We start from the raw sequence: 24,507 nt of genomic DNA, 5'->3' as shown, positions 1-24,507 counted from the left end.
TCGTTCTTTTGTTAATCTTATTTCCGTCACCCCACAAAAAAGTAAAAGCCAACTGATCAAGTTCAACATGAACCTATCCTGGGATTGGTGTGAGAGATGCCACATCTTTTGACAAGATAAATTGCTTTAATAATTGTATTTTGCCCATCAAAGTTCAATCTTTTTTTCAACTTCTTTATTTTACTTAATATTTCTTTATAATTCAATCTTTCTTTTACTTCTACATCTAAAGAAAAAAATACGAGAATCTTTATAATTATTATAGTTATTATTGTAAAGCGCTTTGATCATATTTCTGGTAAAGCGCTATATAAGTACCTGTTATGTATGTATGTATGTATGTATGTATAAAATCCACCTTTTGGCCAAAAGATAAATCCTATTTTCCTTGAGAGAAACCTAATAATAAAACCTTCGTCTTATCGCTATTAACTTTAAGTCCTGACACTTTTCTGAATTTTTCTAAAATTTCTATTACTTTTTGACTGAATGTAGATCTCGGAGAAAAATAGACATATCATCTGCATGCATAACCTGTTTTACTTCTTCCTTTCCAAAGGAAATTCCTTTATCATTATATCTTAAAGATATAATCTTCTATATGAAAAGATACGTGAAAGCGGATCTCCCTCCCTTACTCCTCTTTCCACATGAAAATAGCTTGTAGAATCTCCATGTAAAATACAACTTTGCTATTTGTATATAATATATTGACCCATTTGCTAAGTGACTGGCCAAAACCGAATAAGCCTATAATGTTTGATGTAAAAATTTGTGGAATATCGAATCAAAGGCTCTGTCTAAATCAATTGCTATCACATACTTAGGGATATTATTATATAACGTATGAAAAAGCGTATCAATTAATCTGATAGCTTCTCCTATATTCCTGTTTTTAATAAATCCTATTTGATCTGCTAACACAACGCTCTCCGAATCCTCTTTAATTCGTTTGCTAAAACTTTTTTCCTCTGTATTCCGATCAAAAAAAGAATTCCTATCGCTAATTTAAAAGCTAGAAATGATAATCACTATTTTGAATGCTAGCTGGCTCGTTTTTAATTTAAATGAAAAGAACTCACAAACTTTTGACAAACATCCAAAATCATATGTAAAATCAATAATTTTAATAACAGTTTGCACGGCGGAACCGATCCACGCTAATTTAAAAGCAAAAAATTAATATTGATTCAAATGAAAATTGCGGGAATCTCCCCGGAAAATCTTATAAGATATGGAAAAGGAAGAGGATATTATAAATTTCAAATTCGTCTGATACAAATAAATAATAGGCCTATGTTATGTTAATTCTTTGTCTGAGTTTGATCGATACTAATTTGATCAACAGTTTTTATCTTCATCATACACAAATTAGGTCTGTCATTCCCATTCCCCGGGGGGGCCACTTCCATTCACGAGTGGATACCATGCGCGACCATGGGGTCTCGAAAAGCACCCTAAACACGTAATTTCCATATTCTGAAAATGCAACCCTCAACAAGTATTGGCGTGTGAAACCCTACCCTTAACAAGTACTGGAAACAAAACGATACTCTTGGCAAATATTCCCTGAAATGAACCCCTAAACAAGTACAGGATTGTTTCATTTTTACGGGTCCTTTGGTTGTCTGCTTTACCTTATTTAATTTAGTACGACCCCACCTTCTACACCTCCCGCAAATAGGACTCTAAACACGTAGTTTTGGGGCAAAAAGGACATCCTTTATAAAACATTTTAATTTTGTTTTATCATCCCCGCAAAGTCGACCCTAAACACGTAATTTTACTAGCGAAATAGATACCCTTTTTTCATTATTTTTTGTGTTTTTGACACCCTTTTCACGTTACGTACGTAACGTGCCCTATCGTGAAAAGGACATCCTTTTTACGTGTTTTTTTTGTCGCGCATGGTATCCACTCGTCAATGTAAGTGGCCCCCCCCCCCCGGGTCCCATTCATCTATATATGCGTGTGTCTTCACAACAGGTTCAGGTAGTGGCGATCGAAGAATCAACAACGACAACCTCCGTGACAAATAAACTATGGCACTGCCTTCGATCATTACCGACGTTCACAACTTTGGACATCTCAGACTCGTATCTCAGCTTCCCTCCATCTCCTCCTGAGCTACCATCCGTCACAAAGCTATCAGCTACGAGAATGATGTCACAATGCTGCAATCATTTGATTTCTTCACTACCATGCTTGCGAAATATCGATGTCAAAGATGCCTATAAAGAAGACTTTGTTGATGTTCTCGAGTCATCAACATGTTTGACATCATTAGAGCATCTACATGTAGGGTGAGTTAAGCCCGTTTTTAATACTTTTTGGAGACTATTATTAGAATGTAATATTCGGTTGATTGACTGTTTGAAAGTTTATACGTTTGATCCATTACTAATGATCAACAGTTACTGTAGTACCATCCGCGGGCATATAGGCCTACAGCATATTCGGTTGATGTCAAGCTTACGATATCCCATATATTTAACTAAAATATTTTCCAGATATCTTATCCCGATTTTCGATCCACCGCTCGGCCTGTGATACACACATTCATCATTTACATGATTTTCAGAAGCTAATCTGATTTTGTCCGCAAAGTGGCTTTCAGTAATTATTAGAAATATACGTACTCTTTAACCCGAAAGCACGGGTTTTTATACGAGGACTGTGGGATATCATATCAAAAGTTGCACGAGACTACAAGGAAAATTTCGTGCAGCGGTGCTATCTTTGTTGGTTCCGAAAAAAATCTTCGCGTAAGGCCATGAAGGGGGAGGGGGGAGGGGGGTGATGTCAACTAACCTTTGGGATAAATGGATTTAAAAAATAAGTTTCACCAAAATCTAATAAGGCAATTTCTTAACTGCATGGACATGATACATTGAAACAATGTGTAATTAATTATCATAAAACCAGGCCAGTCGGAACATGAACCTGTAACTCCATGGTCGGAGCAACTGCGAGTGGTACTGCATTACCTTAATACATGCTGAAAACTGTAACCTCGTTCTTAAACTAGCTTTATAAAACACCCCGAGGTGTTTTCCCCGATAAAACATAAACCAAGATAATACTAAATCAAGACAAAACTAACTTCATGCTATTCAATAACACATTTAATGATCTACCTATCAATTATACACTCGTTGATGACCAACTTTCCTGTAAACATCACGCTGGTAACATTATCTAAGGTATAATTGGTAATAAACGCACCCAAATTCAAACAAAATGTCGCTTAATTTACATGTACTTCATTTTAATTCGTTACATATTCATCAAAGGCAGTTCGAACATTTGACCAACGCAGGGTTCTTCTTCCATTTGTCATGTTTGTTGTCTGATATAGGGATCACAACGAGAACATAATTTAATTATTTGGTCAACAGACATAATTATCGATTATGGTAAGTCTTTAAAAGAGCAATACATGGGGTCTACATTTTTTTTGTCACATCAACATTATAATATTAATCATAATAGGTAGCAATGATGTAACTTCCCTAATTCCCTTGCATTTATTTATTTTGTATATTTATAGATCTCGTGATGGCTGGTATTTTAAGTTTGATGCAAGCTCAGGTGTTCAGGTGAGCTTAATATTGTTTTTAATACGAGTATGGCATTTTATGCTCCTATTTGAGAATTTGGACAATTTTGTTGGAATTTTTGTGGGGTCAAACAAATTTCTACCCGAGTAGTCAAGTGAATATGCGCATAACTTTAATCGTTGAACTATTATAGATCCCATTTATTTTGCTTTAAGCTTCGACCTGGTCTCTGACACACATTGGCGTAGCTAGGATATTTCCGGGGGAGGGACTGGGTGTCTTTGCTTTTTAATTTGGGGGGGGGCAAATTTTTTTTTCCTTGGGTGTATATGTCACATAGGCGGATCCAGCTTTCGCCAATAGGGGGTGGAGCCGAAATGATTTTCCCCGATTGGCCGCTAAAAATTTAGCTTTGTTTGTTTGAAGGTTAGTCATCACAGTCACTTCTTAGCTTTATTCTTATAAAACAAACAAAAAAATAATCTCATAGCCCCTCTATAAATAGTGCGAGCGCGAGCATTTTTTTATTTATTTCAATTTTATGTATTTTGTCCTGAAAATTTAAAATTCTGGGCAATGTTTGTTATCCTGAACAAGATGCGCAAGTAGGCTAACTAGATAATTACCACGAACGCCAATTGCGAGCAGAGATTTCTAATAAACGTTCTGGTCTGATCTGTTTCATGAAACTAGGACATACCGCTAAGAGTAACTAAGTATCACTGAACATCCTGTGTGAGTTTCAAGTCACATGATCAAGGTCAATGAACTTTGGCCAAGTTGGGGCGTTTGTTGAATTACCATCATAACATTGAAAGTTTATTGGCCTAGTTCATAAAACTTGGACATAGGAGTAATCAAGTATCACTGAACATTATGTGCTAGTTTCAGGTCACATGACCAAGGCCAAAGTTTATTGACCTTTGGCCATGTTGGGGTATTTGTTGAACTACCGTCATAATTTTGAACGGTTATTGGTCTAGTTCATAAAACTTGGACATAAGAGTAATCAAGTATCACTGAACATCATGCGCTAGTTTTAGGTCACATGACCAAGGTCAAAGGTCAATGGACTTTTGCCAAGTTGGGGGTATTTGTTGAATAATTATCACAACTCTAAAAATGTATGGATCTAGTTCATAAAACTTGGACATAGGATTAGATTGATTGATTTTATTTATCAGGTAACTGTGAACAAGTACATGAAAATATGAACAGTAGTGTATACCTTGACAGGATTGCCCATGAAAGCCGAGATGGCTTATTTCCAATGGGGTCCTTAGTAATCAAGTATCATTGAACATCTCATGCGAGTTTCAGGTCACATGACCAAAGTCACAGGTCATTTACGGTCATTGAACTTTGGCAATTTTCAAGGTAATTATTAAATTGCTGTCATTACTTACAAAGTTTATAGATATAGTTTATAAAATATATGTTTAATATGGGGGTAATCAAGTATCACTGACAATACTTAGGTCGCATGATCAAGGTCAAATGTCATTTATTGTCATTGAATGTAGTATTTTATCTTTACATGAATGTTGTTGTTTTTTAATAATTATTTGATAGTAGTTTCAAAGACAGCACTACTGCTATATTGAATCGCGTGGTGCAGGTGAGAATGCCAGAGGCACTTCACTTTTTTTTGGGGGGGGTCTTCCCTTCATCTTAGTTTTTTCTACTCGTGTTCTTCCTGCTTTTTCCTCTTTTTTTCTTTCTCCTATTCCCCCACCGTTTTTTCCGAGTCGGGGGGGGGACCTAGGGGGCACAGCACTCACCCCCCGTAGTTACGCCCGTGCTGACACATCTTTCACTCGTAGTTTCTCTTTTTCATATACCTTAAAACTAGGTAAGAATAACAACGTCCGAAGAGTCTGAACTCACTGCTGACGTGACGAGAAGAATGTGGTCATGTCTCAAGTCATTCCCCAGTTTACATACTATTGGGTTCACAGACTCTTATCTAAGCATTCCATCATCTCTTCCTGAGCTCCCATCATTCGGTCGCCTGACAGCCGAGAGAATGACACTAAATTGTTACAAAAGTGTACTATCGTCTCTACCTAATGCAAGGGAGCTTGATGTATCCCTCGTAATCGAAGATACAAGCATGAACACTTTCGAGATCACAACCGATACCAAGCCGATGAAAGAAGTGACAGAATATCCACACGATATTGACATGGTCAATATAACACTTCAGCATTCGACAGCACCGACATCAGATGTAATGAATGAAGTACAATACACATCTCAAGGGATTACCCTTTCATTTGAAGATGATACAAAGGAACATTGGCGACTATTTGTTTGTGGGGAGATGGACAAATATGAACCTATTATGGTTGACCTGTTTGACAGGACGACGCAACTGCCCTTCCTGAAGTCTATGTAAGTATATTGGTCTGGGCTCCGTAACACAAAGATTAGCGATTAATCGCTAAATGAATTGGCCAATCAAGATCAATGTTACACGCGCATTTTTCGCAAAATACTGACCAGATACCAATCACAAGTGTTCTCCCATATTTGCCATTCATCGCTAATCTTTGTGTTACGAGCCCCTGGCTGTCTTTGTCCTAAAATATGATCACCATTCTAGTGTGTATCATCTTCTCTTCAAATTAAGGTGATTCATATTTATCCATCTAAATTTTACTCTTTAATGAAATCGAATAGAGGGAGAAATTCACCTATAAAAAGAAAATTGATTTTTAAAACAGAAGAGAGGATTAAATATCAAACAAGCATAACGCTAAACATGTTCACCAAGGCCGGATGTAAACTATTTATTAACTAGTTAACATCCGACCTTGGTGAACATGTAAGCGTTATGCTTGTTTGATTTTTACTCCTCTTTTCTTTTAAAAAAATCAATTCTAGTTCATATTGGTTTCGAGAAAATCAGCAATTTTCTCGAAACAAATAAGTAATGACAACTTAGAAAATTGCTGATTTTCTCGAAACAAATATGAACTAAAATTATGCGAATAAGATGGACGATTATTCGGTCTTCATATTTCGAAACGGTAAAAGCAAAAACGGAATTCTGAACCAAACTGCTTCCGATTTGTCGCTTTACAATCTGGGATGAAAACAAAAATCATATGAGTTTGATTATTTCTTTTTTTCCTTTTTTTTTTTGGGGGGGGGTGACAAACAGATCATTAAAGCCTGCCTACTATGTTGGTACTTGCGCAAGGTGTTGAAAGCAACAATGTTTTTCCGCTTTAAATGGTCTCGACAAATTTTATTTAAGCATATTTTTTTCAAATTTAGACGTTGGATATCAAAAATGTACATAGCGGACAATTTATCCTGATATATTCATTCCATGTCATGCTTTAAACAGGTCTGTCAAAAAAATAACTTCTTTTGATCAGCTGTCGATCAAACTGAACTGCCATTTAAATTGTAAAATTTATCCATGAAAACATTTTTTTTCACTCGCATTCTCACAATGAAATAATTGGTAGAAAATTATCCAAACTTTAAAACAAGTGTTTAAAGCCTCAGTCTGCTGCCATGTTAGAATATATATCTATATATATATATATATAAAGAAGCTGACAATTCACTTTTGAGTCCATCAATAATGGGTATAATAATCAATATAATATTTCAAATCTAAAGGAATGATTGTGGATGAATTTGATAATCCTATGATATATTTTTAAAAAACCCAGAAGATTATTAATATGAAGAATATTTTTTCGGAGATCGTCTTTGGCTAATTTATTTTGAAAACTCCAGCACGAAAATAATTAGCTTGATGATCTTGTCATTTATTGTTTATAGAAACTTATTATAACTTCAAATTAGTCAACATTCCATTTTCTTTCTTTCTGTCAATACAGCTCTTATAAATCACCAAACGCGGTCGACCGTGTTGAAGTCGAGTCACCACCTTCCGAGGCAAAGACCGAATCCGAGTCACAACTATCTGAGTCCGGTTCACAACTCCCTGAATCCGAGTCACATCTCGCTGAGTCCGAGTCACGACTCTCCAACTTCGACTCTCAGTCACGAACTTCCCAGGTAGGAAACCCATATGTCTCAGATATTGGCCCCAACTGGGTTCGAATCTGCGTCCCTACATTATTCATATGTACCCCAAATAACTTTGAACCCATATCCCATGTGGGGTTTATATGGGCCGTCCAATATGACTGCTGGCTTAGATATGGTGCCCATATGGACAATATAGGCCCTATTGGTTTGTAAAATCTATACATAATCATAATGGTGTTGATAATACCATTTCCTGAAATTTGTCATAGCAATCTGTAATGAAATTATTTAATCAGAAACAATGTTGGACTGACGGTAGATCAAGCTGTTGACCTGTGAATGTATTTAGATTTACGTTATCGCACGATTTCCGCATGTCTTTAAGAATTATTATTAGAAAATAATACTTCAGATTAAATGTTCAAATAAGTGGACACGGTTAATTCCTAGGTTCATCAACAAGGCCTATCAACCGAAGCTGCAAGTAACGAGTCCAAGGATTACGCCGAATCACTGGAGGGCGAGGCCGAGGACTGGAAAAGTCGCTCTCGAGTATTATATTACCCATTTAAGAAAATACGTTTTATTTAAAAATCCTTTACAAAAAAATAATAAGAATGTCAGGATCCGTGTGAAGATTTGTTGGATCAATTAAGACATGCATTAATGTTAATCTACAACTATTTTACCCCTCTTAAACGTTTCCTGGTCTTTTTACCCCTATCTAGGCCGGGATATTTTGGGAGATCATATGGCCGAGGGCCTCCCAAGCAGCCCCCCCCCCCTTGAGATCTCGGTCGTCGATCACGCCATCGCGCTGAAAATTTGCAGGCAGGTTGCCTGAGACATAATCTTCGAAATTTCTGTATTAATTTATTTCATGCAAATCGCTATTAATTGATTATGCTAATGTTTGCGTAATTAGTAAGCAAATTCATACTTTTCCCTCTAATTTCCTAAATAAAGCTACAAGTGTTGTAATTTTTGGGGGGTGTTCTCAGCAAATGAAAGTGAAAAAAAATGCGATGTCGGATCAATTTCCTTTGTATTTTATTGTTTTTTGCAATTTCTTATGTATTTTTTGTTTTTCATTATTTTTCGGGGACTCTTTTGAGATCATAAACAGCAAACACAAGCAAAACGAAAAAATGGTAATACGTTTTTTATTTTTTGGTTGAAAACACAATTGTATTGACTTTGTACACGAAATCACGTTTTTGAGCAATTTTGGGTCTGACATGTATGATTAGAACTACCCCTTATAGACAACCTAATCTTCTAAGCATCGTATCTGCGAAAATATTCATCAATTTTACGCAGTTTTCGTCTCTTTTGTGCAGAAATTGAGCTGATCAGATTCGCATATATCGACGAACAACGAATGCGACGATTTTCCATTTGCACCCGTATTTTGAAACTGACCACCCGCGGTACATTAAGTTTACGGCCGATTCTTGTTGCGGTGGCGAAATATTTTTACTCTCTCAAATCAGTTCTATGACATCAACGTGCTGAATGATCGCCTCACTACTTCCACTGCGAGCTCCGGCGAATGATTCTACGATTGACGGTGGATATTTGTTCTAAAGCCGTTTCCTATCTAATTTCTTGGGGGTTTTTTTAGCGGGGTTTGGGTTTGCTCAATACAATTTTTACTTTTTGTTCTTTTTTTCGTAAAATCGATTCTTACTGTTTCTATGGACACTGCGCCTACTCTCCCTCGCGTATCGTTTGTAATACGAAATAATCTTAACGCGCGCAAGGTGGTCGGTTTCAAAAGAGGGGGTCGATATGTGGTAGTCTCACCATACTTACAAAATGTTGTGTAATTTCGGAACCGCATATCCGGGCGTCGCAAATTTGATCTGAAAAGATGCGCAAGACTTGAAAAAAATCGCGCGTTGAAAATATTGCGCGAATCAATGAGAGGGGGGAGGTCGGGCGACCCCCCCCCCCTGCCTAGATAGGTTTAAAGCAACGAACGTAGAGGGCAGCAACACACGGCAGTGTCGCTCTAAGGAAGGTCAACTCGATACGCGCATGCAACTGAGCTGCGCGCATATTTTATTGTTCATGACAACGAAATCAAATGCCGATCCAATACAACAAAAAATTAGTAGTGATCAAGAAACAAATATGAAAGAATATGACTACAACGATATCAAAGATAACATTAAAAAATATGTTGAGGGATATACATAAATATGAAAACATACTTTGATATTTAAAACTTTACAAATGCAAGTTTCAGGAAACAAAAATCATTACCAAATCGGTGATTGTTTTTATCAGCGATTTCACCAGACGGCTGTATTAGGTAATTTGCGCCGAGACGATTTTGTGACCACTCGCAAAGCATTTCGGGATTGAATATAGCCACCTTATTTTCTCCGGGCTCTTCGCTGAACCCATCATCATTCTATGCTAAAGCTACATTATGCTCCGTCGTCTGCTTAGATTTCAACCCCCTAGTCTAGCACATAGAAATATCTCTATGGTCTAGCACTGGTACTTGTTCTGCTAGGCGTCGATCAGCATTTATCTGCAGTTCATATAGGCCGTGACTCATTTATTTATTTATTTATTAGAGCCGGCAGCAATGCCAATGGGTATTTAAAAAATTATTCATGTATCTATCAGTAGTATGTTTTCATTTCTTTTCACCATTTTCCCCAAAACTTATAAATTTAGAAATACATTCCAATCAGTAATAAGTTAAGTCTACATCTCACCTAGATCTTGATCAAGTTGATCGATAGACCAAAAGCTTCAGTCTCTGTATTTTGGTTGTTCTGCTGAACTGCGCTGGCTCGCTCACCGAGGGAGATTATAGTAAAATGTCAGAAATTGTTGAATAAATCCCCAGAAACGATGGTTATTCCTGTCTAGTTGATCGATAGACCCAAGTCTAAAGATCTAACTTTTATTTGTCTAACTAGACTAGTGTAGACAAATACTTTGACCAGTCTCTGTTTGTTGAAGATGTTGTTCCACACTGGATATCTAAGTAGATCTAGAATAGATCTGGCACGACTTGTTGGTATGAGATATTCTATGCAAAAATAAGAAAATACTAAAATAATAATAAACTGAAAACAGACGAATTCCACATTGTCTTTTAGTAGGACGCCTAAATCTAGACCATTTGAGGGTTGGTCCATGCAAGCTTAGTTTGGTTCAATTAAGGCCAGCCTTCATCGGCTAGCTGCCGCGTAGGAGGTTATGATTTTTTTAGTCCGTTAAATGCCTACAGGGTAAAGTCTAGATCTAGAAGATTATATGGTTGGCAAGTTACCGTTAGGTAACTTGTCAACCATTCACTTTCGAAATTTCTCCCAAAAGAATACGCGTTCTGCCAGCTAAGCCCAGGCCATGCAGGCCCAGGAAAATTTACCAATTGCAATATGGCAAACAAATTATGAAAGTCTTTAAACATTGATTGCACAGAATCAATGGTCAAATTAAGATATGGATGCTGTCTATCAAATCTCCTTTTTGCCCAAATCAGAAATTAAGATGGTCTAATCTATCTAGCCCCCATTTCTAGTCTAAGCCTAGATCTGTAAGATAACTAGGCCTAAGGTTAAGTCTAACGCAAAACGATGATGGCAATCTGCAAACGATGTAATGTTGCAATCAATTTCCCTCAATTGGCTGATTTTCTTAGAAATTATTGAAGAAAACCAGGGAAAATGTGAATAGGTGGCCGTTTATTCAAGCTTTAATTTGGCTTTGGAAGTTTGGTTACTCAATGATTATCGACCTTCGACGCGACGCAGCGCCTGCATGGCTGGGCAGCTCAGCTGCAGCGCAGCGCGCAGCCAATGCAATGCATCCGATGCATGGGTTTTTTTTCGCCGTCCATAGTCTCGGACTCGAAGTTGAAATTTAGACCCGGATTTCGGGGATTAAGCGCCTTGTATTAAGATTTAAAGACTCAAAAGTCAAATGCAATTTAAAATTTGAAATCTGACCTTGAACAATCATCGTTGATAAACATCAGCCCTGAAGCAATTGCACTTCAAATCAGACCAGGCAAATTATATGTCATTGTCTTTGTTGCTAGAAGATCTATGACGAGTCGACTGAAGCCCCAGCGAATCATCAACGTCACTAGTTAGCTACGCGACCGGCCCAAACTCGGCGCACCCAGGCCAGAAAAATGACCTCGATTATTACGGTGGTTGTCTATGCATTTATTAGTGGTGCATCGAAATTCAGCAGAGGAAAATAAGAGATAAGAGGGATCCTCGTCATAGACTTAATATTCCAATATGAGAAAAAATGTCAAAATCATGATTATTTAAGCTAAATAATTTCTTTAAAAATAAAATTAATATTTTTAATATTTCTACCCAGAATAACCGATCTAATAATTGTTCATTAAAAAATATTTGAAATTAACAAATGAAAAAAAATCAACTCGATAAATTTCCAAAAAGTCCCCCTTATTTTTTAGAGTGGTCACAAAATTCGAGCGGAGTTGACCTTCCTTAGAGCAACACGCTTGTGTGTTGCTGCCCTCTACGTTCGTTGGTTTAAAGCTTATTGAGCTTCGATGGGCTGAATTCTTAGCAGGGGGAGGGAGGGGGGTGGTTGGGAATCAAACAAATTTAAGGGTGGGGCTATAACACCTGTAACCCTTGCCTACGCCAATGGTACCGGGTTTGAGAAAGTGTAGTGAAAATATTTTTAGCCGAGGTTGGTTCGGCAATTACTAAAAAAAGAAACATTGCCTGACCAACCGAGGATAAAATATTTCCAATTCACATTGGAATGCTTTATATCCCTTCCATATTAAAGTTTTTACGAAATGTATTGGTATTATCGTCCTATTTGACCCATCTCTATGATCTGGACAAAATCTAGATCGGCTTATAGCTCTAATTAATCAAGGAGCCCGATTCATTCGATGATTGAATGATGGCCATCATTAATTTTTTATCACGCATGCAATTCATTATAAAGAAGCAAGATGCTATTTTTTATATGGACTGCTTTGAGAGGCATGGTTGTTTCTAGGGGCTCAAGGGGACCACAACGCGACTATGCCCTAGGGCTTTGCCAGAGGGCATGGTCTGGCCGATGCGGTACTCGCGACCCGAAAGAAACAACCGTGTCTCGAATATGTAAGCAGTCCATATATATTTTATGAACCGAATTAAACGTTAGATCTAGGCCTAGTCTAGATCTTTAACAAGTTAGGCCTAAAACCCCTAGATCTAGGCCCCACGCTAACGTTAGACATAGGCCCTAACTTTTCTTTAACTAAGCCCTGCCCCTGACGTTAGGTCTCGAAGTCGAATATCAAACAGTCCATACTGATACATATTTTAAGAACCAAATTAGGGTCTGAATAGACCTAACGTTAACAATAACAGTCTTTAATAAATCTCCATTAACAATTAGATCATCTAGGCCTTACGTTGGATCTCTAGAGAACTAGATTTAAGATTAAACGGAACATTAGGCCTAACGTTAGATCTAGAGTCTACTATTAACTTCAAAGCTAAGAGTCTACTCTTAACTTCAAAGCTAAGAGTCTAATATACTCTTAACTTCTAAGCTAACTTTAGATCTTAAGACAATTAACATTACCTAACGTTGTCGTTTGTCATACCTAACGAGTAGACTGAGTACGTTATAGAGAAATGCAGCAGTGATCTGTCTTATCTTTTCACCCGCCTCACTTTTTTCGAGCATGCATTTGAACAAATTGCAACAAGATTTGATGATTGATACATCCGTTATGTCCTTAATAAGTTAGTTTTTCTTTTCAATAACGCATGAAAATAATAACAGGAATTAAGAAGCAAAAGTCAAAGATCGGCATCGTTCCATCGATATGTCATATCCGTTGCGCGCATTTGCGCAATAAGCGCGTAAATGCACGAAATTATTGTCTGAAGCTTTTGATCAAATCGCGCGGATAGTTATGGTATCCGCAATCACCGCAGAAAGCCACAGTTTGCATGCAATCAAAAGGGGATCTCAGCCATATTTTGCTATGCCCGTCGTTAAAGGGCGGGTCAGGAGGCAACGGGCAGAAATCTTGTTAACTATACCCGTTGCCCTTGGTTACCATCATAGTTTGTTGTTTTCCAGGCATGGTCGTTTACATGAACTCAATTTTGACCAATCAGAGGAACAGATCATTGGACATTCTTAAAGAGAGGTTTATAATGACTTCTAGTTATCTGAGAGTTTGTGATTCAGCTAGCATTGCATTTTTACCTGTGTTGAATGCGCAGCGCTAAGCGCATCCCTGATAATCGTCTGCGCCGTTGCATCACTAGACTTGCCCGGTGGCCGTGGAGGCAGTCCGTCGTGTGCTGTGCACAAGTGATTGCGTGGTTTTCAGTCGGACGCAAAATAGAAAAAAATATATATATTCTACTCTGCCGTCACGAACTATACACAACAAAAAAAGTAAGTCCCCCCTAAATCAAACTGCTGTAACTTTTGAACCGAGTTATTTTGAGATATGATATTTCATGGGTGGTTTTATACACTCATTAAGCAACTCCTGGGGAAAAATGAGATTGATCGGTTGAGTCATGCATGAGTAATTAAAGATTGAATTAAAAAATGACCATTTTTGAAAGTCACAAGAGTCGTTTTTCAGATAGTGCAAATACGAAGTTGGGCAAAAATTGTTTTTAAGGTGAACTTTATAGTGTTATGCTGTTTTACTATCCATCATTTAACCATTTCAGACCAAATTTTTATATCGTATGTTCATGGTTTAGTGAGCACGATGTATTGCAGGGGCCGCGGGGAGGAGGGGGGGGGGGGGGGGCTGGGGGGCTTCAGCCCCCCACTTTTTTCCATAAGCAAGTACAAAAATGTAATACGATTGTGATTTTTGGCATGGTCAGCCCCCCCCCCCCACTTTGAAAACTGCTCTGCGGCCCCTGTATTGTAACATGTCATCATAGGGTTTTTGGGGTATTATCTTTTACAACTTGTTAGATCATTTTAAAATTTGAAAATGTTGATGGCTCCCCCGATTATAGGCCCCTCCCCCATTTAAAATTCTGGATCCACCACTGATCTGTCCATACATTCAACTGATCCTGAGAAATTGTTAGGAAAAGAATACATTTATGCAGTATAAAGAGTATTCATTCCTAAATTTTCGAATGTGCTCGCTCAACCATGAAATGGCTAAAGTTCGGAAAGTGTTTGGTGATAGAAATGATGGATGATAAAAACAACAGCAATTAAAGACACTTTTCAAACCAAATTTGCCCCCAATATTCACTTTATTACCCTTTAAAATGAGGCTGTGTCATTGAAAATACAAATTTTCCCACTTTGATGCGTGCTCACTCATCCATAAACAAACAAATCGATTTCATTTTTGCACAGAATTCTGCCCATAGGTTGATAAACATTACTGCCAAACGACATTGCTAAAGACAGTCTTGAAAAAAAGTTCCACCATATTGAATAAGGGGTTTACGTAAGCTTAAACATATGCACCCATAATGTACACAAGTCTATGAGAGAGGAAGTCAAAATTTTAACAAATAGGAAATGAGGGTTTGTTTCATGGACGGTTTTTGTTACTTCTGCCAACAGAAATTTTCATGAAACTTTGCACATGGCTTCAGAGTAACGCTATCCAAAATGTGCGCACACCAAAATAACCATTCGATTCGGTACAGAGTGGGGCCAAGGCCTTGAACTTTCTTCTCATTTGCATAATTTTCGAATATTGTGTGCTCACTGATGCATTAAACATCGGGATTTTCATAAACATCAAATCAAATGAACTGTGCAAGGAGGTGTGTGACAGATATCCATAGTTACAAATTGCAGTTTTTCCGAAAACGTGAAAAAGAGCTAATCACATTCCACATGTTCATTCAAGCGTAAATGTTTAATTTGACACCTTTGAATCATTGAAGCATGTTAATTGGTCATGAAAATAAAAAAAAATGAGAAAAGATCATTTTCAGTTAGAAAAATGAAGCAATACTTTCCTCCGATATTTGAAAATCGCATTTTTTGTTTCCAATAAATGTTCATTGAACCGTGAAACGGTGAATATTGTTGGAGATAGTCTTCCCCAAAATAACTGTCATCATATTCTAGCATTTTTTATTGAAAGAAATGTGTAAAAATCCAATTATAGCAAATTTGGACTTGAGTTTATTCAACCGTGAAATTTAGCTTCAAACGTTGTATCGTCTTTTAGAAAGTACCCTTTCCAAGCCTTCTGACTAGTTTTCATGATGAGAATGTGGAATTAGCTCCAATACAATGGAATCAAAGTCGTGATATTTTGCTTGTGACTTTTGAAAAGTAAAATTTTTGCCTTTTGACGGTGCTCACTGAAGCATGACGTGAGTTACATCCACAACATTTACTCATAGGGTAGCTTATGAAATTACCTACACGCTCATGTAAAAATATATCAAAAACTCGCATTGGTTCGGAAATTATTGATGTTTGTTTAGGGGGGGACTTACTTTTTTTGTTGTGTATATTTTGATCTCCAATGATAAATTTAATTATCTGGTGAAATTATCATTAGTCAAGTGACCAATCAAATAGCAACACGTTTTCAGTTATGGATATAAAATTTCATATTAATGCTCTATCATATAAGAAGCATATTCAAATTAATGGAAATCCTAGTTTCTACTGTATCCATTCATCCTATACATTGTTTCATGAATGCATTTTTTTATTTGTTTCCCTCTGTCTCTAGCCCACCGTCCAACCTGAAGAAATAGATATCCTTACTGCTGTACAACTTGGCCATACCTCTGCTATTGAGAGGCTCATGCGTCATGGAGCTGATATCAATGCGCCGTCAATTGATGGTCAGATCTGTCTTCATAATGCCATCAAATTTTGCTACAAAATAGAGAGAAATGTAGAAGAAACTGACACCCTGAAAAAGGTCAGTATCATGTAGAACTTTTCAGTAATGAATCTTAGATAATCTTTAATGCTTTACTATTTTATAAGCATAAAACGGACATCGCATGAAGAATTCTTTTTATTATCTTATTCATTTTAGATTTCTGATGAGGTTTACAATGGAAGCCTAACACTCGAGAGGGCATTGGTGTTCTATCTACTTGATAATGGTGCTAGGGTAGACGTGAAAGATGGGTCAGGCAAACTACCAATCCATTACGCTAAGGATGACGTGATCAAACAGATGATTTTTTCGAGGTGATTATTTCTAGGACAGATGTTTTTTTTTTTGAAGGCCCATGAACGTCAACCATCTTAGTGTTAACACGAGATCATGTAAATGTTCTACAGCATGAAATCATACATTATGTTGGATTTTAATGGAAACAAAATATCAAGTAGTCCGAAGACTAATAAATGTGACTGCTTACAGTAGAACATAATTGCTGAAGAATTTCACCTCACATATAGTTCTGTTCGAAATTGATTTAAAATATAAAGGAGTTAATTAAATTTAATTCGTTGCTATAGAGCTGTTTAGGACTGTCCGGCGTAGAAACTGAAATATTTTCATGTAAAACTTTCTGATCAAGAAGGGTAAGGTGGCAAAGTGTGTTATGCATTTAACTTTGAAATAAAAATAAATTCCTTATCAATGTCTCAGTATGATTTTTTTATTTTGTCCAGGTATAAATCCGTAGAGGAAATGCAGTCTTATCGAGGTAAGAACTTTCTACAAAATGTGAGAAAACAAGACTTTATGTTTCATTCTTTAAAAATATCCTATACTATACAAAGAAAAGTGTACGACATCAAATATAACGTCGCCTTGGTCGCTAATTTGGTGTCATGATATTCGGAGCAAAAAAAAAGAAAACAAAAGGAAAGAAAAAAAAAGAAGGAAAAGAAAAGAGAAAAAGACGAGGAGGAAGACGAGTATATAAAATAAGATGAGAGGAAGACTTGGAAAAAATATTTCATGTCACTGTATCAAATTTACCTCGCGCTCGCCTTTGCCTGTTAAGTGATTCACATATTTTGTTCAACATGGAGCTTAGATATCAAATTTGGAAGTCAATATACAAAACATATCCTCCTCGGAAATCAAACTTTCATTAATTTGTGTGATTTACTAATTGATTTTTAAAGAGTGCTCTGTAAAAATGTAAGTTTTATGTTCTGAATATTAACATTTTCCGCTCGCGCTGAGCGCTCGCGAAGTTTTATTTATCAGGTACTTATTATTTTCATGTAATCCATAAAGTTTTCAAAATATCCCTTTTAAGGTCTGATTGCCAAAAACGTATTAGCTAGCGCTGTCATGCTTGCATTTTAATTGGCGGGTTATGTATGTCTCAGTATTGATTATAGAACAAACTACTTAAAATCCCCTTGTCATGACAGTTTTTCAAAAATTTCGGCTCGTGATTTGCGCTCGCATTATTGGTTAATAATATATCAACTGATTACTGATGCATCCTATTCATAATAAAAAAATGCTTGAAATGTACAGTATTCAGGCCATAATATCATCAGATTCTTCGCCCTCATTATGCATTAATAAATAAGATATCAATTCAGTAATCAAATTGTCTTTTTTAAATCTCGTTTAGCAAGATGAATAGGAAGATATATAGTCATTATATTCATATGATAACATGTACTAAGGATGTCACGGTCCTATGTCTCAAACTCAAAGTAATAATGAAAAATATCAGCTCTTTATCAAGTGCGATTTATATCCACTTTACAATTTTCCTACAAGGTGTTTGAAATATGAAGATGAAATTGACCCCCCTTTTCAGATCGGAATATTAAATATTTTAAGCTCGTCCTTCGCGCTCGCTTTTATTTTCATGATAAGAGATGTCTTTAGAATGCCTAGATTCTAGGTCTAAATCTGAAACGCGCGCGCATGTTCATTCATTTATCCAGTTTCAGATCACAATATCAAAAATTTTCTGATCGCACTTTGTGCTTGAATTATTAATGTAGGAAAATCCTCCTTTCTCATCCTTTTCATGATTTACAAAACATGAATAGTGTCCCGTTCTAGGTCTAAATCTCGATTTTTTTCCGCTTGCGCTTCGCGCTCGCATTGACCGCGCGAAGACTTAATTGAGTAGTTACGAGACTTGGTAATCTGAAAAGTCTCATAGCGCTCAATTAGCGGACTTTCCAGTGGGGAAAGATAATGGTGATAAGAGGTCCATCAAGTCTCATCATATCTTGCTAAATGTGGCTTTTATTTCGTATGAATATCATCAAATCGGTTTAATACTAGGAGGAAGGAAGAGAATAAAGGAGAGAGCTAAAAAGGGAATAGAATAAAGGGTGAAAAGGGGTTGTATAGAAACAAGTAAAAGAAGGAATTTAGCCTAGGGACTATATTTGGTAATGAATAAATTAGAAAAGGGGAGGAGAGGAGACAGAAATATTTGTGTACTTATAGGGGAAAATATGACTATTATTTTTCTACATTTTCTTTTATTATTAGCATCATGAACTATTTTATTTTTTGCACACTTTTTTTGACAATAATGAAATTGCCAAATCACGGTAGATGCAGTAATGTGCAGGGATGAATTAAACCTTGTTTCTGACATTGAAAAAATAAGCATAGCCCCCTTTAGTATTTAAACAAATGTAGAATAAAATACAAAAGAAAAAAATAGTGAGTGATGCCATATAAATGTCATAACGTTTGTACATAAAATTTCAATAAAATTTCGGCTTTTTTAAAATTATGCTTGTTTGATTTTTAAAATATATGTTTATTCAAATTTTAGTGAAGAAGATTTCTCATATAAATGAAAGTAGTTTTTAAGATAAGTAGGAATTAACTTAAAGAAGAACCCCCCCCCCCACTATCATGGCCCGAGACAGAGGCAAATAAAATATTGTTTAAAAAAAAGAAAAAGAAAGAAAGCTATACAAATGGATTCAAATTGGGGGTTGTGAAATCAGAACGCGTTCGAAAAAAAGAGAAAAGCATAAAGGTAAAATAAATGAGAGAGAAAGGGAAAAGACAACAGTTAATTTCAACAGCATAACGAACCTCTAATCTCCGATGCAAATGCTTAAGCATTATTTTTCAGCAAAAAAATATTTGTATCAAGATCGTGGTGCAGTGCACCTGCAGCAGCCGGGCGCTGCGCTGCAAGGCAGCAAAGTGAAGAGACACTGCGCGCTAGGAGAAAATTTTACGTTGTAAGAGCACATTTGATTGGCTAATTGGGCTCAGTAGGGGAGTGGCCTAAAGGGACTTAATTGAGCTCTAATAGAGTTTTCAGAATACGAATTTGGAGGTACATTAGCGCTCCATTAAATGGGTAACTTAAAAGGAAATTTAAGTGGAAACTTACGAGACTTTTCAGAATACCCCCCCTCGGGCACAAATATGAATATTCATGACTTGCGTCTTCGGAATAAGAGTACGCATGCGCGTGGACATTAACCAAATTAATTGTGGCCACGGCACACGTTAGCGATGCATGCCATGCCCATGAATGAATCAGTACACGCAAATTACCGGTTTCCTTACATCATGTACATAATAGGCCTCAGGCTTAGATCTATATCTTTATCCCGTTCTTGACGTTATCAAATTTTAATAAATGACAAGACAAAATGCTATGCTAAACTATGGCTAGACTCGGGTAGAGCATTAACTTTATCCATTGGCGTCGGAGGCCAACACATTTAAGGGGGTCCACCTGAAACTTTGTTATGGACACGTTAAAAAAATTGACAAGCAAAAAAAATAAAAGGTTATCGACTAAAAATTTAGGGGGGTCCCCACCTCAAATTTAGGGGGGACCTGTCCCCCCCCCCCCGCTTCCGCCGCTTATGACTTTATCTCGAATCTGGACCTGTTTAATGCCGTGGTTAGTGGAACTGTTTAATTCCGAACTTTACGTTTACTACGTTAGACCAACGTTAGACTGACCAACAGGTCCAGATGTGAGATAAAGTTAAAGCAATCGGTATCTAGGCTAGCCCTAAAGTCTAGCATAGCACTTGTCATTAATTGCAATTTGTGTTTAAGAATTTGATCTAGATATAGATCTAAGTCTGAGACTTATGTACATGATGTAACAGTGGCGTACCGTGGGTCACGGCATGGGGGGGGGACCAGCAAAAATTTTGAGTCACCAAGTGAGCGCGCGCAGCGCGCTCAGTTGCTAATTTTGCTGACCTAATAGAGATACTTTAAGGACAGTGTCATTAAACGGATATGTATTTCACTGATCACACAATGCGATCGCGAAGCGCGAGCTGAATTTTTTTTAATATTCAGACCTAAAAGGGAAAATTATAAGCAAATTTTTGTAATCATGATATGTACCTGTTTCGCTAAACAAACAATGCGCGCGCGAAGCGCGAGCTGAAATTTTTGTATATATTGATCCCAATCAGACATTTTAAGGACTATATTTTAGGAATCTATTAAGAGTATACATATCTCACCATAGTATTCTAATGCGAATGCCAATCGCTTGCTGATTTTGTTAGAATTATATGTATCCAAACAAATAAAGCAATTGTCATTGTAACCATGATTAAAATGCGCATCCCACTAATCAAATATTGCAAGCGCGAAGCGCGAGCTAAAAATTTTGGAAATTGAGACCTGAAGAGGGACATTTTAAGGTTTTTTTTTTAGGAATTCAGGACGACGTATTTCATTAACCTAATGAAGCGAGCGCGAAGCGCGAACTGACTTTTTTGTATATATTGACCCCAAACATGGAAATTTTAAGGACTATTTTTAAAAGAATCCATTAAGAGTACACATATCTCACCATAGTTATCTAATGCAAGTGCCAAGCGCATGCTGATTTTGTTAGAATTACACCTAAAGACATACTTTTTGTAGTCATTGTAGTCATGATTATCATACGCATCTCACTAGTCAAATATTGCCAGCGCGAGCTGAAAAATTTGGAAATTCACGCCTGAAGAGAGGCATTCCAAGGCTTGTTTGTAGGAATTCACGTAGACCACTAACCAAATGATGCGAGCGCAAGCTGAAATATTTGATATCCAGATTTTAAAAATGGACATTTTAAGGACTGATTTTAGGAAATCATGAAGAGCAGACATATTATCTCACTAATCCACTAATGCGAACGTAAGCACGGACGGGAAATGTTTTATATTAAGACCTTGAAATATGTCACTACATAAAACAATAATAATTCGAAGTGCAAGGAGATATAGTTGGTGTGTATTGACTTGAAAACGGGCGATTTTAGTAAAACAATGCGAGTATCAGGAACAATGAAGACATAGGCCCTGAGCAAATGATGTTTCATAAAGTTATATATATATTTTTTTATTTTTATGTAATATAACATAACATAATTATAATATAATTAACAATAATTTCTTCCTTCCCACTATGTTTCTTTCACTTTCTCCCTCTTTTTCTCTTTTTTCCCGTTTTTTTTTTTTTTTGGCCAGCCGATGGGGGGCACGTGGCCCCCATGCCCCCTCCCCCCGTAGTTACGCCACTGTGATCAGTAGCGGACCGTGACCCGGAGGAGACAAAGCATTGGGGGGGGCACTGCATTGTTTGTGAACAATGCCGTACCCCCCCCAATGCTTTGTCTCCTCGGGGTCATGGTCCGCCACTGACTGTGATGTAAGTGTACCGGGTAATTTGAGTGTGCTGATTCATTTATGGGCATGGCATCAATTCAGGGAATACCTGCCAAGAGTATCATTGTTTCCAATACTTGTTTAGGGTACTTGTATAGGGTGCTTTTCGAGACTTCATGGTCTCGCATGGTACAAAAGCTGAACCCTCTGAATATATTACAACCTAGGTAAAATCAGTGGGATAAAATACCATTAAAAATGATCTAAATCGTAATTCTGAGAAGACTTTTATTTAATCTGAGACAAACCTACATGCCGACCCCGAAAGGAAACAAAAATTTGAGGGAAGAATTGGAACATAGACTTTATATAAAATTTTTCGCTCGTGCTCGCATTGCCTGTGTAATGAATCCCATTCAAGAGGGTTAAATGACACTAGTATATAACCAGTATATATACAATATATCCAGTTCTGATATCAATTTACACACAATTCTCTAGCACATCAAGCATTTATTATTTTGTTTGATTTACACAAATTGTTAATGTGAATCAAAATGTTCGGCTCGCGCTGCGCGCTCCCATTGTTTAATTTGTGAGATACCTATGCTCTTTGGAAATTCTTACCACAATTTGTCAAAAGGCTCCTTTATCATGTCAGTATATCAAACAAATAAGCTCATGCTTCGCGCTCGCATTTAATTGTTTGAGACGCACAGCTTAAATAAAAACGCGCTTAGACTGTTCATTTTTTTCAGGTCGGAATATCAGAAATTTTGAGCTTGCGCTTCGCACTCTCATTATTTATTTGCTGATACTTGTATCCTCTTCAATAATCACTAAAAACAGTCCTAATTGAGTCACTTTTCACGTTACTATATGATAAAATTTCGGCTCGCGCTTCGCGCTCGCATTGTTTAGTTGGATACTTATCTTTGTTCATGATTATAAAGACTGCTCTGAATCTTCAGTTCTAAGGACATAAAGTATCAAAGATTTTTAGTTCGCGCTTCGCGCTCGCATTATATATTAAGACCACATGAGATACTTAATATTGTTTATAACAATAAAAACTAACATATACTTAAAACTTCAGTCTTTAGTTAGGACTACCCCATGAAAAACAAACCAAAAAAAGCCAGATTGTAGCGGCCAATCGAGAAAAATGTTGATCAAAATATTTTTCGCCCCCCCCCCCATTGGCGAAAGCTGGATCCGCCCCTGGAAAGTGTGTCCTATAGCACTTTCATGTGATCCAAGCAATATCCGCTTTGATCTGCGTCCTTACAGGGATAATTGAGAAAATTAACAACTTGTCAATATCTTGTCACACCATTACATGTATCATTTCAAGGACTCAAAAAAATAATTTGTCTTTCTCCAAGATTGCTGTTAGAGTGTTAGTGTAATTGATTATCCTATTTCCCTTTTTCTATTCAAGCCATTTACCTAGAAATATTGCTTAACAGAAGGAAAAGTTTTTGAAATGTTATCATAACTTAGAAAGTATGTTGGCCTAGTTCATATAAACTTGGAGGGTGATCTGCGAGGTCAATTTGACCTCGCAGATCACCCTCCAAGTTCATATTTAACTATTTTTAAAGCAACATTGTATTTGGCCCACCTTCGTCTATGAACTCGCAGACATTTTCTGCGCAGGCTGATTTTTACATTAAAATTTCAAACTCGTCTTGCTCATGAATGCGCGAAGTGTTCGTCAAATGTTAGGTATCAACATTTAGAGGAATGATTGAATTGTACGATAATTTAAATGAAATATCATAATTTACCTTTACTTATTTCCTTGGATGTTGAGACGTAAAGCAATGTACTTATGTGCCCCTCGTTGATTTTCTTATCTTTGGTAAGGTCTGAAATTTAGGGGATGATTGTGCCAAAAATTTTCAAGTCTGGATTTGAACTGATTTAGACTAGTTGCACTTACAACTGACCTAGGCAGGGAATTCCAATTAGGGCCTATTGCAGCTCTTTAAGAATAATTCTAGTTTTGGTAACGATCTCAAAATGACTTTTTACAGAGTCTAATATAATGACCATCCAAGTGTCTGTTTGTATGAATAAAAATATGTGCAAACGGATTCTGGATAAAATTGTGTAATTGCTGAGAAATAAGAAAAATAAGCGCGGATTCGGTCACTTCCGTCGGGTCTTTATTCCAGCAATAATAATACACTGTCCCACGTGTGCCTATCTGTGTTGGTGATCTTCAGTGTGCATGGTGTGAACATTTTCAGCGGAGATTTCAAGATTTAACAAAGTTCAGTTTATGTAACTGTACAAGATCTAGATCCTCGATGAAGTACTGACAATTGAGCCCGGTTTTACGGACTTTCTCATGAAGTCAGTGTTTACTGCAACTACTGACATTTCTCTT

At 36.9% G+C, this 24,507-nt stretch overlaps 1 protein-coding gene across 1 annotated transcript in view; it reads left to right on the top strand.

Annotated features, from left to right (window-relative positions):
• The window catches only part of LOC121417076, a 44,224-nt gene that overhangs the window by 8,526 nt on the left and 11,191 nt on the right, over nt 1–24,507 (top strand). The window contains exons 3-9 of the mRNA XM_041610643.1: nt 1,987–2,303; nt 3,551–3,599; nt 5,413–5,954; nt 7,421–7,601; nt 16,294–16,488; nt 16,609–16,766; nt 17,196–17,230. Coding sequence (XP_041466577.1) covers nt 1,987–2,303; nt 3,551–3,599; nt 5,413–5,954; nt 7,421–7,601; nt 16,294–16,488; nt 16,609–16,766; nt 17,196–17,230 — 1,477 coding nt within the window. The remainder of the gene's footprint in view (nt 1–1,986; nt 2,304–3,550; nt 3,600–5,412; nt 5,955–7,420; nt 7,602–16,293; nt 16,489–16,608; nt 16,767–17,195; nt 17,231–24,507) is intronic.

Source organism: Lytechinus variegatus, chromosome 6 (genome assembly GCF_018143015.1).
Source record: "Lytechinus variegatus isolate NC3 chromosome 6, Lvar_3.0, whole genome shotgun sequence".
Lineage (NCBI taxonomy): Eukaryota > Metazoa > Echinodermata > Echinoidea > Temnopleuroida > Toxopneustidae > Lytechinus > Lytechinus variegatus.
Note: the sequence above shows the minus strand (reverse complement) of the source record. Positions and strands in the feature narration are given on the sequence as shown.